Raw genomic sequence first — 19,235 nt, forward strand, 5'->3', positions numbered from 1 at the left:
AAGCAGAACTGCAACACTGGCTGAATATTTCATTTAAAAAAAAAGGAAATGCAGTATTTTGTGTACCATGTGGGTGGGCTCCTTTGTTCATGATCCTTTTAATGCCTCATTAATTTTGCAGGTTACTACTTTGTACTTTCCCTTCCTGAGGGGATTCCATTGTAGGGGTTATTATTATTATTATTGTTATTGTTATTGTTCGTTCATTCATTCATTCATTCATTTTTTTTCAATAATGAAGGAATCTGTTATTATATTTATTGCATTAGACCCTTTTTTATTTTATGTTTTGGGGAAACTGGAATCAAAAACCTGTTTCCATGGTGATGTTTCTGTTTCACTGGTGCACTTCTCTTGGAGAGAGATGAGCCTGGCAACCCATCTTGGGCTTACACAGCATTTCTACAAACTACCCAAGAGGCCCCTGGATGGGACGGAACCAGTGCTAGCACATGTTCATATCTTTTACTGTGAGGAACAGGGAGTTCACCAGAGCTGCCATTTCTGTCATGAATCCGGTCTCCTGACATTTGACTTTGACTTCCATAAGGAGGATACTTGCCTTTCTTTCTTTCTTTCTTTCTTTCTAATGGCCCCATTCAGAAGACACCTTAAACCACAGCTTTAACTATGGTGGTTAAGCCAGAAAGTCAAGCTGTGTTCAGAAGACACTTTAAACCATGACTTTAACAACAGTGACTAGGGCAAAAAGTTTTATGCATCGTGGTTAAAGCCATGGTTTAAGGTGTCTTCTGAACACGGCCCAGCTTTCTGGCTTAACCACCATGGTAAAAGCTGTGGTTTAACATGTCTTCTGAACGGGGCCTACTTAATAGAGGAAGCTGCTTTATACTGAATCAGACCATTGGTCCATCTAGCCCAGGACAGTTGGCCTTGGCTGGCAATGGCACTTTGGGATTGTAGTAAGAAGTCTTTTTGAGCCCTAACTGGAGATGCCAGTAATTAAAACTGGGACCTCTTGCATTCAAAGCATGAGTAGCATCCAGTGGTACTCCTACACAGAGTAAACTCATTGAACTGAATGGATTTATTCTAAATAGGACTGACATTGGATACTGCCTTATGAGTTCTATCACTAAGCAATGGTTTCTTTCTTTTTTCTTCCTTCCTTCCTTAGTACTTACACAACGAAAGAGAGGGGGCTACAACAGGAGGAAAAAAGAGGAAGGTTCTGAAAAAGAGAGCAGGGTTGAAAATGGAGATGTACATATTATAGTAAAAAAAAAAGAATGTTGTCTTGCAATTTTGGTCTAATGGTGGGTCCAGCTTTGAAAAGGCTGAAGACTCCTAATCAAGTTGGACTGAACACCTTAGTTGTCTTTTTGTGTCCAGGCCTTTTAGATCTTATGGTTTAAATTGGTGTCTAATGAGTAGTTTTATTGTCTTTTTAATCATGGTTAGCTGCTCCAAGAGCTTTTCTGGGCTGAAGAGAAGGGTATGGATATTTCAAGTAAATCAAATCAAATAGATAAAACGTTAGCAAGGACAGAAGAAATGTCCACGGCCCACCACAGGCTCTCAGGCACCGACGTCAAAATCAAGCAAGCCAATGACCATGAGATTAAATAATTTATTACCATTGCTAAGATGAACACATATGCTTGGTACCCCCATTATATGGTGAATTGTAAAAAAATAGTTTTAATACAGTATCAAAATTTACATACGTCTTATGTCAAAAGACCCAGCAACACTCAAACTAGCTCCTGCAGAGAGCTTGGCCAAGATCCAATAAGCCACCAACGTGTTTTGAACACTCAAATGTGGGGGAAAGGGGGGCTTTGGACTCTTCTTTCTTGAACAGCAGCTGCCCAATGCCCTGCAGCAAAGTTTCTGTTTGACTGAATAACATTTCCAAACCACGTTGGAATCTGCATTAGGAAAGAGGGCTGCTGTTCAATGAAGAATAGTTAAGAACCCCACTTGAAGCACAGAAACCCTTACGCATGACACAACTAGGTGTCTGGATCTGGCCCTTGACTGCAGGGTTTTGAGGGTTCCTCTTTTTCACTGTTCCTGGTATATAGGAATACAACAATTTAAGATGAATAATAAAAGTGGTGATTTTTATCACCATCAAAGAAGGTGACCGAGTCGCTGCAACAAATCAATCCCTTTGTGATTTTTTTTCTTTCCGTAAAATGTGTAGCCAATTTACGCCACGCTACCATAGAATAAAAGGGTTGTACCGCAACAACGCTGCCACATTCCACGACCCACAGATCAATAACACAACATGTAACGAAGCCCACAAATTAAAAAAAAAAACCAAAAAAAAAAAAGGAAGGTATCAGCTTGGATTCAATTTAACCAACAAAACTTGGGAATTGTTGCATTCCTATTTTTTTATTTTTAGTTTTCTTTTAAATATTCAGCTATGGTTAAAAAGTCAAAGCAACAGCATTTAATCACAAGCCTGTTGCACATTCATACGAGAAACTGTTGCTGCATTTTGATATATACACAAAATAGCTATCCGAGCATTTCAATACACACGATCTAATGGTATGATGTAGAGGGGGGGTTGGAATGTCCATGTAAGCCCATCCAGGTCCAAAAACTCAGACAAACTGAACCTCAGATTAATGAAGGACATGCTTTTGAGAATATTCAACATTTCCTTTAAAGGATGCGACCATCAGCAAAGAAAGCCCCCCCACCCCCTAAATGCAGTGCTAGTTAATTAGGCTCTTATAGAAGTAAAACATTGGGTGGTAAAGGAAACTGAAGAAATTAGGCGTTTGATACTCAGAACGGTCCGGTGGTGGGGTTTTGCTTAGAGTCTCAAATATTTCATACCTATAACAGCCCAATCCTAAAGCCTACCCCACCAGCAAATAAGCATGTGGAAAGGGGTGCATTGACCAACCAGTCAACATATCGCCATGACCCAACCTAGGGCTCTGCACCAGTGCAGCAGACGTCAGTGCCATTGAAATCAGGACGAGCTGCCATTTGCCAATTGTCTTCAAGTGATGCATAACATGTTTACATGGCATAAAAACGGGATTGTACGATGGGGTTGGCTGCGTACACTTGGGCACTAGCCCAAAGGCCTGCTAACAGTGTAGAGCTGTACTTATTATGGCTCTACACCAGAGCATACTTATTAAGTATTTTGACCATACTTGTCAAAAGAAGGAGTCAAGACTAGGGATGGATGGACTTGCCTGTGTCCTGCACTGAACCCAAGCCCCTGCATAAGCTTCTTTTGAAGCTCAGCGAGCATCTGACAACATCGCGAGCCCATCCGCCCTTGGCTGGAGCCTCCACTGTGCACAACAATGGAGGCTCTGGAAATTATGTATTTCTCCCCGTTGCATAAATGGCATACGTAAAGGCCCCATTCACGCAACAGGGGAAAATACATAATTTCCAGAGCCTCCATTGTGGCGCACGGGCCTGCAAACGCACTGTGGGTGCCCAAAAGGGTCTGGGAGAGTCCATTGGACTCTTGGACCCAGTCAGGTAGCCAAGGCATCCCTAGTTAAACATGGATAACTAATGTTCTGTAAATTATAGGCATTAGAAGTTGGCTACAGACGAATTAGTTAAGTGGTGGTAGATTAAGAAATGAGGTAGGGGGGAGATAGACACTGGAATTTGTTTGCCCATACCTTTGGTTCAGATTGTCCAGGATCCAATGAAAAAGAAGTCCAAATCTTTGGAGGCCTACAGGCCTGGTAGCCTGCTGCAATCTTCAGGTTGGGAACGTTTTTTTCTCTAACTTTTCTCCTCACCCCACTTTGTGTTAGCAGTGGTGGTGTAGATTGGTGGATTAAAGGATGTAACAGGATCTTTCAACCCACTTTGTGGGGAGGCCGTGGCTCAGCAGCAGAGCACATGCTTTGTATGTAGGAAGCCCCAGGTTCAATTCCCAGCATCTCCAGGAAGGGCTGGAGAGGTTCCTGTTTGAAACCCTGGAGAGCCGCTGCCAATCAGTGTCAACAATGCAAGAACAGATGGACCAATGGTTTGACTCAGTACAAGGAAACGTCCTTCCTAGGACCTTGGACACCATACATGTGTGGTGTATCCTATCCAGGGCACCTGGACACCATGAAAGCTGCAGAATCCCTGGGGGCCTTGTGCATGAGCTGATGACACACATGCTGGAATAGCCAGCGCTCCTGTGAAGCCTGTGGGCCCCAAATTGGGGTCTCTCCACTCTCTGCACCCTCTCCCACCGGATTCCTCACCAGATGTGGATTTGTGACCTAGAAAGCCCCAGATGCACCCCTACAATACTGAACACCTGGGCATAATGGGAACTCCAGCTGCCTGGAGCACATCATGCCTTCAAAGGAGCACCCAAGCATCTTTTAAGGGCTTTCGGGCTACAAAAGTAATCCTCTCTGCTGCCCCTAGTAAGTAATGCCAAAAGAGGGGCTGCGAGGAGAAATCATTTGTGCCTAGGTATTGGGGGGTTCTGCGAACCCCTCCTCGAAGCTTTGCTTCACTTCGTTCTCATTGCTGACTGCAAGCATCTTTACTATTCCAATCAGAAAAATCTGCACTTTCAATTGGGGGAAACGTATCTTTTAAAAACTGCACATTTATCTCAATTGTAAAAAAAAATGCACCTTTTCAAAAGTGCAAATTTTCCAAATCAAAAATGCTCATTTTCCCCCATAGGTTGAAGTGTGAAAACACAGATTTAAAGGGGGGATTTGCGCAAATGTGAAAATGCACATTTTTGGCGGCGTACATTTGCACACGTGTGCACTTTTGAATGTGAATGCAAGTTCTGGATGTTGCGAAACTTTCCCTAAAATTGCATTCCTGCTCATGTTCAAGGTTGTGAATTGGACATGCTCACAAATTTGCAAACAGGAATGAAATTCTCATACATCCCTATTTGCACCCCAAAAGTTACAATAGAGTCTCAAGTCTCCAGAGTCTTGTACATAGCAATGACCTCATCAATATGTGCCAGGGCTTAAGAGACCCAATCTAGACATAATCTAGAATCAGGGTTAATTTTATGGACATCTAGACAACATGGATTACATTCACCTGGATACTCAAGATTATTTCAGGAGCAGGTATATGCATGTGCACTGACTATCATGAGAGGAATGGGAGTCTTTCAGATCTAGAAGCCGATATCAGTTGGCTGGCCTGAAAAACCTAGCAAGTGTGGACATTTGCAGAACATCCTATTCCCTGAACCAGTGAATGCTGGTGGTTCTGATTTAAGTGGTGCACTGAATCCATTCAGGGTTTCACCCAGAACCTGTCAGAACTCTAATGGAGCTGTACAAGATGATGATCCCATTTTAGGGATAGGGTTCAGCACTTTGGGTAGCTCTTGTAGAGTTCTGGCTGGTTCTGGCTGAAACCCAGGATGGAATCACATCCCCACTGAAATTGGGACATCCAGCCCTTAAGAGATCATTCTAGTCAGGTGAACTTTTGAAAGCATCCTCTAGCTTCTACAAATCCTTCCTTCTGTGTATGTGGTTCCTTGCCTGTTTCCCCCCAATGCTGACAATCCTCCTTTGTACAACCATCCACTTGTTTTCCAGAATATTTCTTCAGCTTCTCCCTGCTTCACCCAAAGAACATAACTGATCCCAAATCAGATTCAATAATGGCTCACACTGCAGCCATTGGGCGGTTGGGTGGAGGGGCATGGCCCTCCTTCACTTTGGCTCATGGATCTACCTGATCTCTCAAACAGGATGTTTCACTCGCTATAAGAGCATAACAGGCCCTTGGAGACTCCATTATGGGATGGCCTTAGGATTGGGCTGGAAGTGTTGCATTTGTGCTAAGGGGGGAATGCCTTCTCTTAAGAGGTGAAACACCAGCTTGCAGGAAGGCATTCAAAGCGAATGAAACTAAAAGTATTCTTCTTGTTGTTGTTTGGCGGAAGGGACGCACCTCAATTTCAGTGCTGTAGTTTTCTTTGCTACACTACTGGCTGGTTCGGAGACCTGACGGCCTTTTTTTAGCACCTCAGAATGCAATTATTCTACACACTGGAAAGGAAATGGTTTCAGTTGCTATCTGCCTAAGCACCATTAACTAACATTTTATACACTCAAGTGTAGGGCTAACTGGGAGAACCCACTTTCTCCAAACTGCGAAAGACCAAAGGCACAGCTTGTTGGCATCTCTCCAATCCAGTGAAAAGCTTCTGGGGGGAAAAGTCACGGGAAGTCCACCAAAGCACTCTCTCTTTCAGGAAAGCACTTCCTCTGTGGGTTTTCCTCCTGGGTCAGATTCTGAACAGCTTTGTGGATAATCAGCCGGATCCTCCCTTTAATATATACACTGAAGATGCTTGTGGCAGAAGCAGAGCTGGACTCATCAGCATATGTGGTATATGTTGAAGGCCAGGAGATCTGGATACTTTAACACGAAAGTCTTCGCAGAAAAAGAAGAAGGTTGCATTCGAGAGAATGATTGGAGCTATCTCACGGTTAGTAAAGAGGTTGCTGTGAACAGATTCAATTCCGCCAGCACTTGAAACTCTTCCTCATTTTGGTATCCATTCACATTGGCCCTTTGTACTGGTTTCCAGACAAGTGTTGTCTAATTCCAGGACACGAGCCTGCAGCATCTCCAAGTTTCCTCCACACAACCTGAAAACAGAAAGGCACATCAGTCATCTTCACCAGAAACCTGCAGCTCAGCGCACAGAACCATCCATGTTCTAGATCGGTACATCTACTGCGTATATTCATTTCAAATTCGGTACAGGGAGAGGTTTTATTTGGTCCAAGAACTATGAGCTGAACTACATGTTTTGGCTCCCATCAGGATGCCATTAAAAAATTGCATACCTGTAGCAATTTAACCATGCTTCCTTCAGCTGTAACATCTGCACAGTCTATATCATGTGACACGATAATATTGTGTTAGGATGATTATGATTAATATGTTCCTTATATAGTTCGTGCATCACCTTTTGAGGGCTTTTAAGTCCTGAAAGGGGGTTCAGGACTTTAAAATCCTCAAGAGATGGTGTAAAACATAATAATAATAATAATAATAAGAATAATAATAAGAATAAGAATAAGAATAAGAATAAGAATAAGAATAAGAATATGTTACCCACCTCTCCCTCTGGATCAAGGCAGGGTACAACACAAATGTGAACACCATAAAATACATATAATTGATTAAAACATTTAAAACTAACATATTATTAAAAGCAGCACATTATTAAATGGCATCTTTTAATAGCATTTAAACTGACCATTCTTCAAAACATATCCACATACACATCTTAAAATGAACAAATCCTCAGGCTAGCAATTAATAAAATGCAGAGTAAAATCAAAAGAAATCTTCTTTTCTTAACTGGTAATGATGGAGCAGAAACCTCAGGGTGAGGAGTGAATCCCACAAAGGCTGGGCCACTGCTGAGAATGCCCTGATCCTGATACCTACCAAAATGGGACTTTTTATTGCTAGGTTCTGGAGTTGGGCCCCAGCATTGATTTACGTGCATGGGCAGGTTTGTGGAGTGATGTGACAAAGCCACCTTAAGTGATCATTTCAGCAGAGTTGTCCAAGTTCCATCTGCATCAGTCTTGCTACGACAAACATTCAACATTATCACTACGTTGACTTGCACATGCCCACATTTGCTTGTTTCCCTCTACACTCACTCTTCCATTCTCCCTTTTGTATTGTGTCTCCTGACTTTGGGCATGATGACAATGATGACGTTGATGATCTGACATGTGACAAGGTCATGGCTGATTATTTCCTGGACCAACCCAGATCTCACATGCTTTCAAGGAGTTGCATTCTTGTTGCTATGTTGCCTGTGAGGTGTCAGACCATCCAAATAACCACCCGTTATGCCAAAGGAAAATCAACCTATGGGAGCTTCTCCTTATCATTCGCAACCCATGGCAAAAGTGAGCAGGAATGCAGCCATGTACAGAGTACCAGCAAGACATTTTATCCACACCTATCAAACTCCAAACTGCCAATATGATGTTGCAGCAGTTCCAGAAAAAGATGTCATCCGTTTTCAACACTGGTGACCACCTCAGCAGGGGAGATGTTGCATCCTAAACAGCAGATCCTGCATAAAGCGGGCAGTTGGACTAGATGACCTCCAAGGTCCTCTCCAACTCTATGATGTTATGAAATGTTGCCTTATTAGAAATACCCAATAGATTGAATTCTTGTGCCACTAAGGAAGTTTTCTGCCAAACTATGTCAGGCATTTCACTATTGTATTAAAATTCCATCCCCACCCCACCCCAGTACCATATTGAGGCTTATCTCGTCTTTTGTTCACTTGCATTTGTTGCTGCCCTCTTTTGCTCTCACATGACTTTCATAGAATCACAGAATAGCAGAGTTGGAAGGGGCCTACAAGGGCATCGAGTCCAACCCCCTGCTCAATGCAGGAATCCACCCTAAAGCATCCCTGACAGATGCTTGTCCAGCTGCCTCTTGAATGCCTCTAGTGTGGGAGAGCCCACAATCTCCCTAGGTAACTGATTCCTTTGTCGTACTGCTCTAACAGTCAGGAGGTTTTTCCTGATGTCCAGCCGGAATCTGGCTTCCTTTAACTTGAGCCCGTTATTCTGTGTCCTGCACTCTAGGAGGATCAAGAAGAGATCCTAGCCCTCCTCTGTGTGACAACCTTTCAAGTATTTGAAGAGTGCTCTCATGTCTCCCCTCAATCTTCTCTTCTCCAGGCTAAACATGCCCAGTTCTTTGATAAAAGGCAGCTCTGTTTAACCTCTTACTCAGTACACAAGCTAGCCTCTTCCTCTAGACAAGTGTACCCTTCAGAAGTGATATCAGGTAGACTACACACAGAGAGAAATACTGTTCCCATCTTTTCCCCTTTTCCCAGATTACAACATTAATGGACCTGAAGGCAATGTAGATGTTGCTCCAGCTTGCCATCCACCTTGCTAAGGTAAGAGGCCTTCCCAGGTGAGTAGCACCATGCCCCCCCCCAAAAAAAAGGGGGGAAGAAAAGATGGGGGGGAGTCACATGGCATTTCGTCTTCCTTTTCATCAAAAAGAAACGGTGATTCACAATTGCCTTGCTCATAGGAAACAAACAGCAAACTTACACAAATTCGCTTTTCTGATGTTACGCAATCTAGGCTGGTAGAACAGTTCTGCTAAGAGTTATTGGGGGCACCTAGCCAGCTAAAAGGACTCTCCTTCAACAGTGATGTACACATGATAATTGGCCATTAAAAACAGAGATAAATTTACCTTCACTGGTATTGCCATCCATGGGGCTGTGCCCTTAGTGTTGCTGTATGAACAATGAGGTTTCCCTGCATCCTCCTTTCCATCTAACAGGTATGTTGATTGATATCCAATCCTGTCTGGAGCACTGTAACATTCTCTATGTAAGGCTGATTTTTTAAAAAAAACCTTCAAAACTTTAGCTTGTCCAGAATGCTGTGGCTAGACCATTATACGGAGCATCCCTAGTTAGATCAACTTCACTAGCTACTGGTCCATTCCCAGGTACAATCTGAGGGGTGCTAAGTTATGACCTTTAAAGCCCTACATGACTTCAGACCTGGCTACTTGACATATCATGTTCTCCCTTATCAGCCTGCCCAGGATTTAAGATCCTTAGAAGATAGTCTTCTCTCTGTCCCACCACATTCAGAGGCACATTTGCCAGGAATGTGAGAAAAAACCTTCTTGGTGGCAGCTCCTGGGCTCTGAAACTCCCTGCCATGGATGGCCAGGCTAGCACCATGAAAATGTAAGGAAAGCCATGCTGAATCAGGCCAAAGATCCATCTTGTCCAGTATTCTGTTCATATGGCCGGGGTAGGTGGGTGGAGGCGAACAGATGCCTGCAGGAAGCCCAAAATAGGGCACTCTCCTGTTCATGTTCCCCAACTGGTATACAGTGGCAAACTATCTCTGATACAGGAAGTAGTTCTCTTCGCCATGACTAGTAGTCATTGATAGCCTTACCTTCCATGAATTTGTTTAATCCCCTCTTAAAGTCATCCAAATTGATGACCATCACATCTTGTGGTAGCAAATTACATAGTTTAGATATGGGTTCTGTGGAGGAGTACTTCCTTTCATCTGTCCTGAATCTCTGACCAATCAGGTTCATGAGATGACACTGGGTTCTAGCATTATGCTAGAGAGAGAACAATGTCTCCCTATACACCATGCATAACTTTGTACATAGAATCATAGAATAGTAGAGTTGGAAGGAGCCTATAAGGCCATCGAGTCCAAACCCCTGCTCAATGCAGGAATCCACCTTAAAGCATACCTGACAGATGGCTGTCCAGTTGCCTCTTGAAGGCCTCTAGTGTGGGAGAGCCCACAACCTCCCAGGCAACTGGTTCCATTGTTGTACTGCTCTAACAGTCAGGAAGTTTTTCCTGATGTCCAGCTGGAATCTGGCTTCCTGTAAGTTGAGCCCGTTATTCCATGTCCTGCACTCTGGGAAGATCAAGAAGAGATCCTGGCCCTCCTCTGTGTGACAACCTTTCAAGTATTTGAAGAGTGCTATCATGTCTCCCCTCAATCTTCTCTTCTCCAGACTAAACATGAGACATGATAGAGATAGACATCTCTATCATGTCTCCCCTCACTCACCCTTTTTCAAAGCTGAACAGTCCCCAGACACTGTAACCTTTCCTCATATGGGATTTGCTCCAGCCCTTGAAGATTTCGGTTGTCCCTTTATCCATCTTTGTTGCCCTTCTACCAACAGACAAAATATTCGCAATCAGACAGGCGTTTAACTTTTGAAATGACATTGCTTAATTAGATTTTAACTGGTGGATGCTCTTTATTTCCCCCCCCCTTTTTTAATGAAGTGCTTTTAATTTATTTGCATTTATGTTTTAATTATAATGTTGTATTTCAGTTTGTGCTTTATTACTGTTATGAAACAGTATTTTCCAGTGGAAAGGTAGTATATAAATGTAATAAATAAACCAAAACATATTTCTTGTTCCTTCCCCCCACCCATTTTTTTTCAAGGTTGCTTTAACTCTACGCATCTGTAGAAATATCACACAACAACCTTCTGTTTTGTTGCTATGGTATTGATTCTTAGCTAAGAGGCTGGAGCAAAAGTTCTCATTATATAAAAAGTGCATCTCCCAACAACTGGTTTTCTGCTCAATGAGCAATAGAAAATATTTACCCAGCAGATAATGCTGATGCAGCAAGAAAGTGTGACTTGACATTTTCAATTGCCTCTATTTCCAGGACCATAATGACCTCTAGCTAGTGCGAAGGGACGCACTGCATAAAATCTGAGTGTGCTGATTGGAGGACACCCACCCGAGCTATTAGAAAATTACATCGTTCTCTTGCAGCATTTCCAATGCCCGTGTGCGAAGCAACAATCGTACCTAAACCCTAAATTCACTTCAATGGTCAGACGTCCTGAAAATGACATTGGGTTTCTAGCTGAGCAGAATACTTAACCACCACTTCCATGTACATGCTGCCGAATCCCAACTGAGGCCATAGCTAGATGGGGCAAAATCCCAGGGTGATTCCAGGGATAATCCCTGTGTGTCCACATGACACACAAGGGATCCTGGGATCAGGGAGGGAAAATCCCTCCCTTACCCCGGGATCTCGCCCTCACCTTTGAGCCAACTTTTTCTGCAGTCTCGGGATGATCCTGAGACCGCGGAACATGTGGGTGGGCATCGCAGGTTATCCTGGTTCCTTGTGAGGAGCTGGGACCCTCAGGAGCTCTGCACCCATCGGGGTGGGGTGGGGGAGGGGAAAATTAAGTTTAAATTTTAAAAAAAACCTACCTTTCTGTGCACGAGTGTTCGTGCGCTCTTCTTCTTTAAGAAAAAAATTAAAATGGCGGCCGCGACATCCTCGCCCTCCGAGGGCGTCGAGCATCGCATGTAAACAGAGGGGGAGATTTCACAATAAAAATAGCACGAGACCTTCACCCCTCCTTCCCACTAGACCGCTAAGTCTAGCTGAGGCCTGAGTTAGTTCCACTTAGTTCCACTGAAGACATGGCTAACTTGTCCAGTTGATTTCATTGGGACACAAGCTCAACTTAGTCGGCCTCCCATCCGGAGATGCCAACCTTCTCTACCAGAAATATATTTGCCTGTAGAATGATCATAGGTAGGCAGATTATTTTCTTCAGATCAAGAAATGAATGGAGGATAGGGTAGGTTTCTAAATAGCTATCAGCCATGGTTGCTTAAAAGATCAGGTTCGTAGCTTGGGATTATTCCTAGAACTGGCCATACTATTAGGTGTTTGGGTGTTTACTGTGGCTTTTGCCCTGCTTTGGCCAGTGTACCAGCTGCACCCATTCTTGGCATGGTCAGACCTGGCCATGGTTCATCATGCATTAGTTACAGCTTGTTTGGACAACTCTGTTGGCAACTCCCTTGAAAACTGGTCAGAAATGTTCAACTCTTCAGAATGCTGATGCTAAATTCTGGACTAGGGCAAAGTGCTCGGATCATGAAACCCAGTCGATGCTGGTGGCTCTGATTTTGGATGGGATTTGATTCCATTCTGGGTTTCAGTCAGATCCTGCCAGAACTCTAGAAGAGCTATCCAAGGTGCAGAACCCTATCCCCCAAAATAGACTCAGCACCATGGATGGTTCCTTTAGAGTTCTGGCTGGTTGTGACAGAAACCCAGAATGGATTCGCAGCCTCACTGAAATCAGAGCCACCAGCCTCTACTGATGTCACTCCTTTACTGGATCAGCTGCACTGGCTGCCAGTTTGTTTCTCAGTGCAACTCAAGGTGTTGGATATTACCTGTAATGCCCAAAGCAATTTAGGACCAAGCTACAAGAAGGACCATCTCCAATGAGCCTCTGCCCATCCACTGAGATCACCTGTTGTGGCCGTGTCTGGGGGCAACATGATTTCCCTGTGGCAGTGCCCCTTTTGTGGAACTCCCTGACCCAAGTGGTAAAGAATCATAGAATCATAGAATAGTAGAGTTGGAAGAGGCCTAAAAGGCCATCGAGTTGAATCCCCCGCTCAATGCAGGAATCCACCTCAAAGCATCCCTGACAGATGGTTGTCCAGCTGCCTCTTGATTGCCTCTAGTGTGGGAGAGCCCACAACCACCCTAGGTAACTGGTTCCATTGTCGCACTGCTCTAACAGTCAGGAAGTTTTTCCTGATATCCAGCTGGAATCTGACTTCCTGTAACTTGAGCCCATTATTCCATGTCCTGCACTCTGGGAGGATCAAGAAGAGATCCTGGCCCTCCTCTGTGTGACAACCTTTCAAGTATTTGAAGAGTGCTCTCATGTCTCCCCTCCATCTTCTCTTCTCCAGGCTAAACATGCCCGGTTGTTTCAGTCTCTTCATAGGGCTTCGTTTCCAGACCCCTGATCATCCTGGTTGCCCTCCTCTGAACACACTCCAGCTTGTCTGCGTCCTTCTTGAAGAGCCATGCTGGATCAGACCAAGGACCAGCACTCTGTTCACACCATGGCCACCAAGGATCCACACAAAAAAAGGACAAGGATGCAACAGCACTCTCCCACCCAAGTTCCCCAGGCGTATCTAAGCTTACTGGTTACTTCCCTCTCTATGTGTGTTCTGTTAAAACATTTCTTTTAAAAAAAATTCCTTTTAAGAAAGCTTTTTGATTTTGTTGCTTAACTTGTTTGTTACCCTCCCCTCCCCCCTACACACACACACTCCCCCCCCTTACTGTTTTGCTTGATGCTCATTTTATTCTGGTCGTCTTGTTTTAATGATGGATGACTCTTATATTTATTCTTGTATCTGGCTTCAGCCACTTGGAGCGACTCCTTTTGGAGGGGAAAAGTGGGATAACGATTTTTGCATACATGCCTCAAGGAAAATAAACACCAGATGCTAGAGACTAACAGCGAGGGAGGGCTATGCTTGGACACCATGCTTCTGAGCGTTCTATGAGGCACCTGGCAAGCTGCTATTAAAAACAGACCTTTGATCTGATTCAACAAGAATGACCTTAGGTCCCCTTCCTGGAGACACCAGTGTGGTTCTGGAGACCTCTATATGGCCACCGAAGGAAACAAAATTACAAGCTAGGCAGAACTTTGGTCTGATCCACTGGGGCTGCTGTTATGTTCAGATGCTGAAAGTCTGCCCATATTGTGTTTATAATATATGGAATCTGAGGGAACCTGCAATTTCTGGCTAGTACAGATCGATAACACGCCTGGGATTTGCTAAAGGGTTTATTGAAAGGTGAGGTCATTTTGAAATCTAGATTGACAATATCAGCAAGCAGTAGTCAAGTCTCCAAAACAGGACCTATTTATTTGTTTGTTTTACTCTATCTGCCTGCCCGAGACCTGAGATCTGTTGGAGGAGCCCATCTCCGTGCCCCACCAATGCAAGATATACACTATGGTGGGACATGGGAGAGGGCTTTCTCTGTTGTGGCACCCCGGTTGTGGAATGCCCTCCCGCTGGAGGCCCGACTGGCGACGGCACTGGCTTTATTGCAGCACCAGGTTAAGACATGGCCTTTGATGGCTAAATCCACCAGCCTGCACACTGTCTTGTTTTAATTGCATTTTACTGTTTTAAAATTTCATATTGGTTTTAACGTATTAATGGTTTGATTTGTTTTAGAATTGTATATTTGTTGTTCTATTTTATATGTATGATTTTATCTGTACGCCACCCTGAGATCCTTGTGATATAGGGTGGGATATAAAGGAAGGAAGGAAGGAAGGAAGGAAGGAAGGAAGGAAGGAAGGAAGGAAGGAAGGAAGAAAGAAAGAATATACAACCAGCCAAATTACCTTGGGCAGTACAAAGGGGAAGAATACATGTCATGCCCCTGTGGGAGAAAACTTCCTCAGAGGAGGAGCTAGAGGTCGCAGAGATGGGCAACATCAAGGGAGAACCCATGTAAGGAGATCTGGGGGAGCCTGGGCCCTCAGGGGAGATGGTTGTGGGTCTCTCCTCGGAATAGTAGGGAAACGTGACCACCTAGTCCCGGAAAGCATTGTTTCAAATTGCAACCCACTAGCACTCCTTTGAGAAGAAGCGCTTGGTTGCAAAGCAGGGCTCCTCAGGAGTAAAGGCCTCCTGGTGAGCAAGGCCCTACTCACAAGTAGAGCTTTTGTGATGAACTGCAGCTGAGCCCTGAGTGGGGCTCTGAAAACTCTGGCCATGGCCATAGCTAGACAGGGCAAAATCCCGGGGTGATACCTGGGATCATCCCTGTGCGTCCACATGGTGCACAGAGGATCCTGGGATCAGGGAGGGATGATCCCTCCATTGCCCCAGGATCTCGCCCTCCCCTTTAGCCTTGGTTTTTCTGCTGTGGAACGTGTGGCCAGGCGCCGCAGCTTGACCCAGCTCCTCGCGATTCCCTACCTCCGATGGAGTTGCACCCATTGGGGGAGGGCGTGGGGAGTGGGGAAAATAATTTAAATTAATAAAAAACTTACCTTTTGCGCACGAGCATTCTGCGCTGCTGCCCCTTTAATCCAAAAAAATGGCGGGTGCAACGCCTCTCTTTCTGAGGGCGTCGCCATCGTGTGTAAACAGGGGAGGGATCTCGCCATAAACACATTGTGAGATCTTATCTCCTCCATCGCAGGCTAACCAGTAGGTCTAGCTAAGGCCTATGTAAACTTCACTGTCTAGCTCCTTCCTATCTCTCCTCTCTCATCTCACACTATTGCCCCGCTCGTGCTCTTTGCTCCTCTGACGCCATGTTTCTCGCCTGCCCAAGGGTCTCTACTTCCCTTGCTCGGCTTCGTCCATTTTCTTCTGCTGCCCCTTATGCCTGGAACGCTCTTCCAGAACATTTGAGAACTACAAGTTCAATCGCAGCTTTTAAAGCTCAGCTAAAAACTTTTCTTTTTCCTAAAGCTTTTAAAACTTGCTTTTGTTCTGACTTTATACTGTTAGTTTTACCCTACCCAGTGCCTGTTTACCCTACCCTGTGCCTGTTTGCATTCTCTTCCCCTCCTTATTGTTTTATTATGATTTTATTAGAATGTAAGCCTATGCGGCAGGGTTTTGCTATTCACTGTTTTACTCTGTACAGCACCATGTACATTGATGGTGCTATATAAATAAATAAATAAATAATAATAATAATGTGTTGGGACAATGTGTCCCTATCAACTCCAGTGGCGGGCGTCCTTGTTTCTCTGGCTGAAATGCTTGACTTTGCTTCTTGGGCTGCATTTGTGTTTGACTACTCACCTGTGGTTGGACCTTGGCTGTGCTTCAGATCTTTCTTTTAGAACTTGCCCTTTTACCTAGTAATAATGTGCATTTGACCATTGCTGTATTCTCACTTGAATTGCTCTCTTGCTAGACTGTTATCTCTGTGCTTGACCATTTACCTATTTATTAACTAGCTACTGGATTTGTTTCTTAATTTGCTGTAATGTACAGCCAAATCAGGGCAATGTCTGTGTGTTATTTCCCTCCCCCTTTACCAGCTAGGCCAGGATAACCTATTATTTATTTATTTATTTATTTATTTATTTATTATTACATTTCTATACCGCCCAATAGCCGGAGCTCTCTGGGCGGTTCACAAAAATTAAAAACATTCAACGTATAAAACAACAGTATAAAACCATAATATAAAATACAATATAAAAGCTCAACCAGATAAAAACAGCAGCAATGCAAAAAAACAAATTTAAAACACCAAGTTAAAATTTATTTATAGACTGTTAAAATGCTGGGAGAATAAAAAAGGTCTTCACCTGGCATCTAAAAGCATATAATGCAGGTGCCAAGCAAACCTCCTTAGGGAGCTCATTCCACAGCCGGGGTGCCACAGCAGAGAAGGCCCTTCTCCTGGTAGCCACCTGCCTCACTTCCTTTGGCAGGGGCTCGCGGAGAAGGACCCCTGAGGATGACCTTAGGGTCCGGGCAGGTACATATGGGAGGAGGTGTTCCTTCAGATAGCCTGGCCCCAAGCCGTTTAGGGCTTTAAATGGTAATACCAGCACTTTGAAACAGGCCCGCACCTGGACTGGCAGCCAATGAAGCTGGAAAAGGACTGGCGTGATGTGGTCTCGTCAGCCAGTCCCTGTTAGTAACCGTGCTGCCCTGTTTTGTACCAGCTGAAGCTTCTGGACCGTTTTCAAAGGCAGCCCCACGTATAACGCATTGCAGTAATCCAAACGAGAGGTTATCAGAGCATGGATCACTGTAGCGAGGCTATCTCTGTCCAGATAAGGGCGCAGTTGGTATATCAGCCTATACCTTGAGGTTGTGCCAAGAGGCCCTTCTTAGGTCAGAACAAGAAGAGATGAATGTCCCATGCAAGACCCCAACTCCTGAGCCCCCAAAGCTAGTGAGGTATATGGGAGTTACGGGCTCACAAAGTCTGTTATCCTCCAAACAAAAAGACCTCATCCCAGTATAAAACTAAAACTTTGCACTGCAATTCTGTGACACAGAAGTGGTGATTATATTTGCCTTTCTTAACCCCTACAATTGTCTTTAATCAGTAAAATGACCTTTTGCCAATGTGCAGTTGTTGGTCTGTTTTGCTTTTTCTTATTTGCTTATCTTCCTTTGGCCTGGCCTAATGGACCACTCCCCAAATGCAATAATAGGGAACACCAAATCCTTGAATAAAAGGTAACCAATCCTGATTTGGTTTAAGCCAAGGAGAAATTGGGCCTATTCAGACAACACGTTAAACCATGGTTAGGCCACTAACCCTTTTGCAGCAAATGATTAATGAGCATGTTTAAACCGTGGTTATGTAGCCACCATGGTTAGGAATGGTTCACAAAGCACACAGAGGTCACAGCTAGACCTAAGGTTTCTCCTGGGATCATCCAGGGTTCGCCCCTGCCTGAGCACTGGATCCCCTGTGTGTCACCTAGATGAACAGGTTTGACCCCTGGACGATCCAGTGATAAACCTTAAGTCTAGCCCAAGTCATGGTTCACATAACACCCATCATGTTAAGCTCAAACTGCTTAACCAAGGTGGCTTAGTGTGTTGACTGAACAGGATCATTAGGAGATTACGGGTGATATCCAATGTTACTCCTATGTAGAATAACTTCAGTTATTAATGACTAACCTATATTTCAATAGGTCTACTCTAAGTAGGACTAACATTGGATCCCACCCATTATCAACAGTGGTTTGACTAGGGTAACCATATTTTGGAAACCAAAAAGGAGGACAACATGGTCGCCATGTTAAAATTATTTTTAAAAAATAATTTTAAAACCTCAAACTTTAAAAAAAAATCCTAAAACTCAATGGATGGACAGATCTGTTTGAAACTTGGCATAGCTAAAGTCCTTGTTAAGAGCAGTCATGGTGCCAACTTTCATCTCTTTATCTTTAAAAATGACGATTTTAAAAATAATAATTTTAAAACCTCAATTTAAAAAAAAATCCTAAAAAATCAATGGATGAACGGATCTGTTTCAAATTTGGTATGACTAAAGCCCTTCTGAAGAGCTACCATCGTGCCAAGTTTCATGTCTTTATCTTAAAAAATGACGGAGTTAAAAGCATTTTTGTTAATTCCCATTAGAGCTGCTCTTTGGAAAAATCCGGATTTCCCCCCCCTCCTGGATTTGTCATCAAAAACCCAAACAAATCCGGGCAGATCCGGTCATACGGTCACCCTAAACGGTTTGACTCCTCAAAGCTCATGTTCCTATGGTAGGCAACCTAATCAAATTTCCAAAGTTGGGTTTGACCTATCAAGACAGTTTTTTACACAGTTCTCTAACAGAGAGATGAAAGGATCAGACAATGCTGTATAGACCATGTTTTCTATATCAATATGTTTTCTATTCATACCCACCCTCTGTTTTTTTTCCAAATGGGACTAGCTACATATCCAGACTGACAAACAAATAGGAAAAAGCCTGCTCATCGTCGCACTGAACAGTGCTTTCTTTCACAAAGGTCCTTTATAGAGTATAAAGTGCAAGATGGTTTTGACTCCCAAAGCGGGTTTCTTAGCCTCTGGACCCCATTTTACATGGGGAGAATGTACAACATTCATAGCTGACCTAAGCAGCACAGTGTTCACACTCACATAAAGTCGATAAATTCACACTACAGGAGAATTAAGGGGTAATTGGTTTCATTTCCATATTAAAATACTTCCAAGGCACATTGTCAGCATTTTAAAAAATTCATAACATTTCTCTGAAGATGATTTTGAGCTTCAAAGAGAGAATACAAAATGAAGCATATTTAAACTTACATTGCACATTTCTCTTACGGATCCCCCCCTCCCCGCATTTGTCTCACTA

At 43.7% G+C, this 19,235-nt stretch overlaps 1 protein-coding gene across 1 annotated transcript in view; it reads right to left on the reverse strand.

Annotated features, from left to right (window-relative positions):
- Window positions 1-6,408: 6,408 nt before the first annotated feature.
- The window catches only part of CCDC85A (coiled-coil domain containing 85A), a 176,734-nt gene continuing 163,907 nt past the window's right edge, over window positions 6,409-19,235 (reverse strand). Inside the window, exon 4 of the mRNA XM_063125374.1 lies at window positions 6,409-6,611. Within this exon, the coding sequence (XP_062981444.1) occupies window positions 6,522-6,611 (90 nt within the window). The 3' untranslated portion in view covers window positions 6,409-6,521. The remainder of the gene's footprint in view (window positions 6,612-19,235) is intronic.

The sequence above is a fragment of the Elgaria multicarinata genome, chromosome 4 (assembly GCF_023053635.1).
Source record: "Elgaria multicarinata webbii isolate HBS135686 ecotype San Diego chromosome 4, rElgMul1.1.pri, whole genome shotgun sequence".
Lineage (NCBI taxonomy): Eukaryota > Metazoa > Chordata > Lepidosauria > Squamata > Anguidae > Elgaria > Elgaria multicarinata.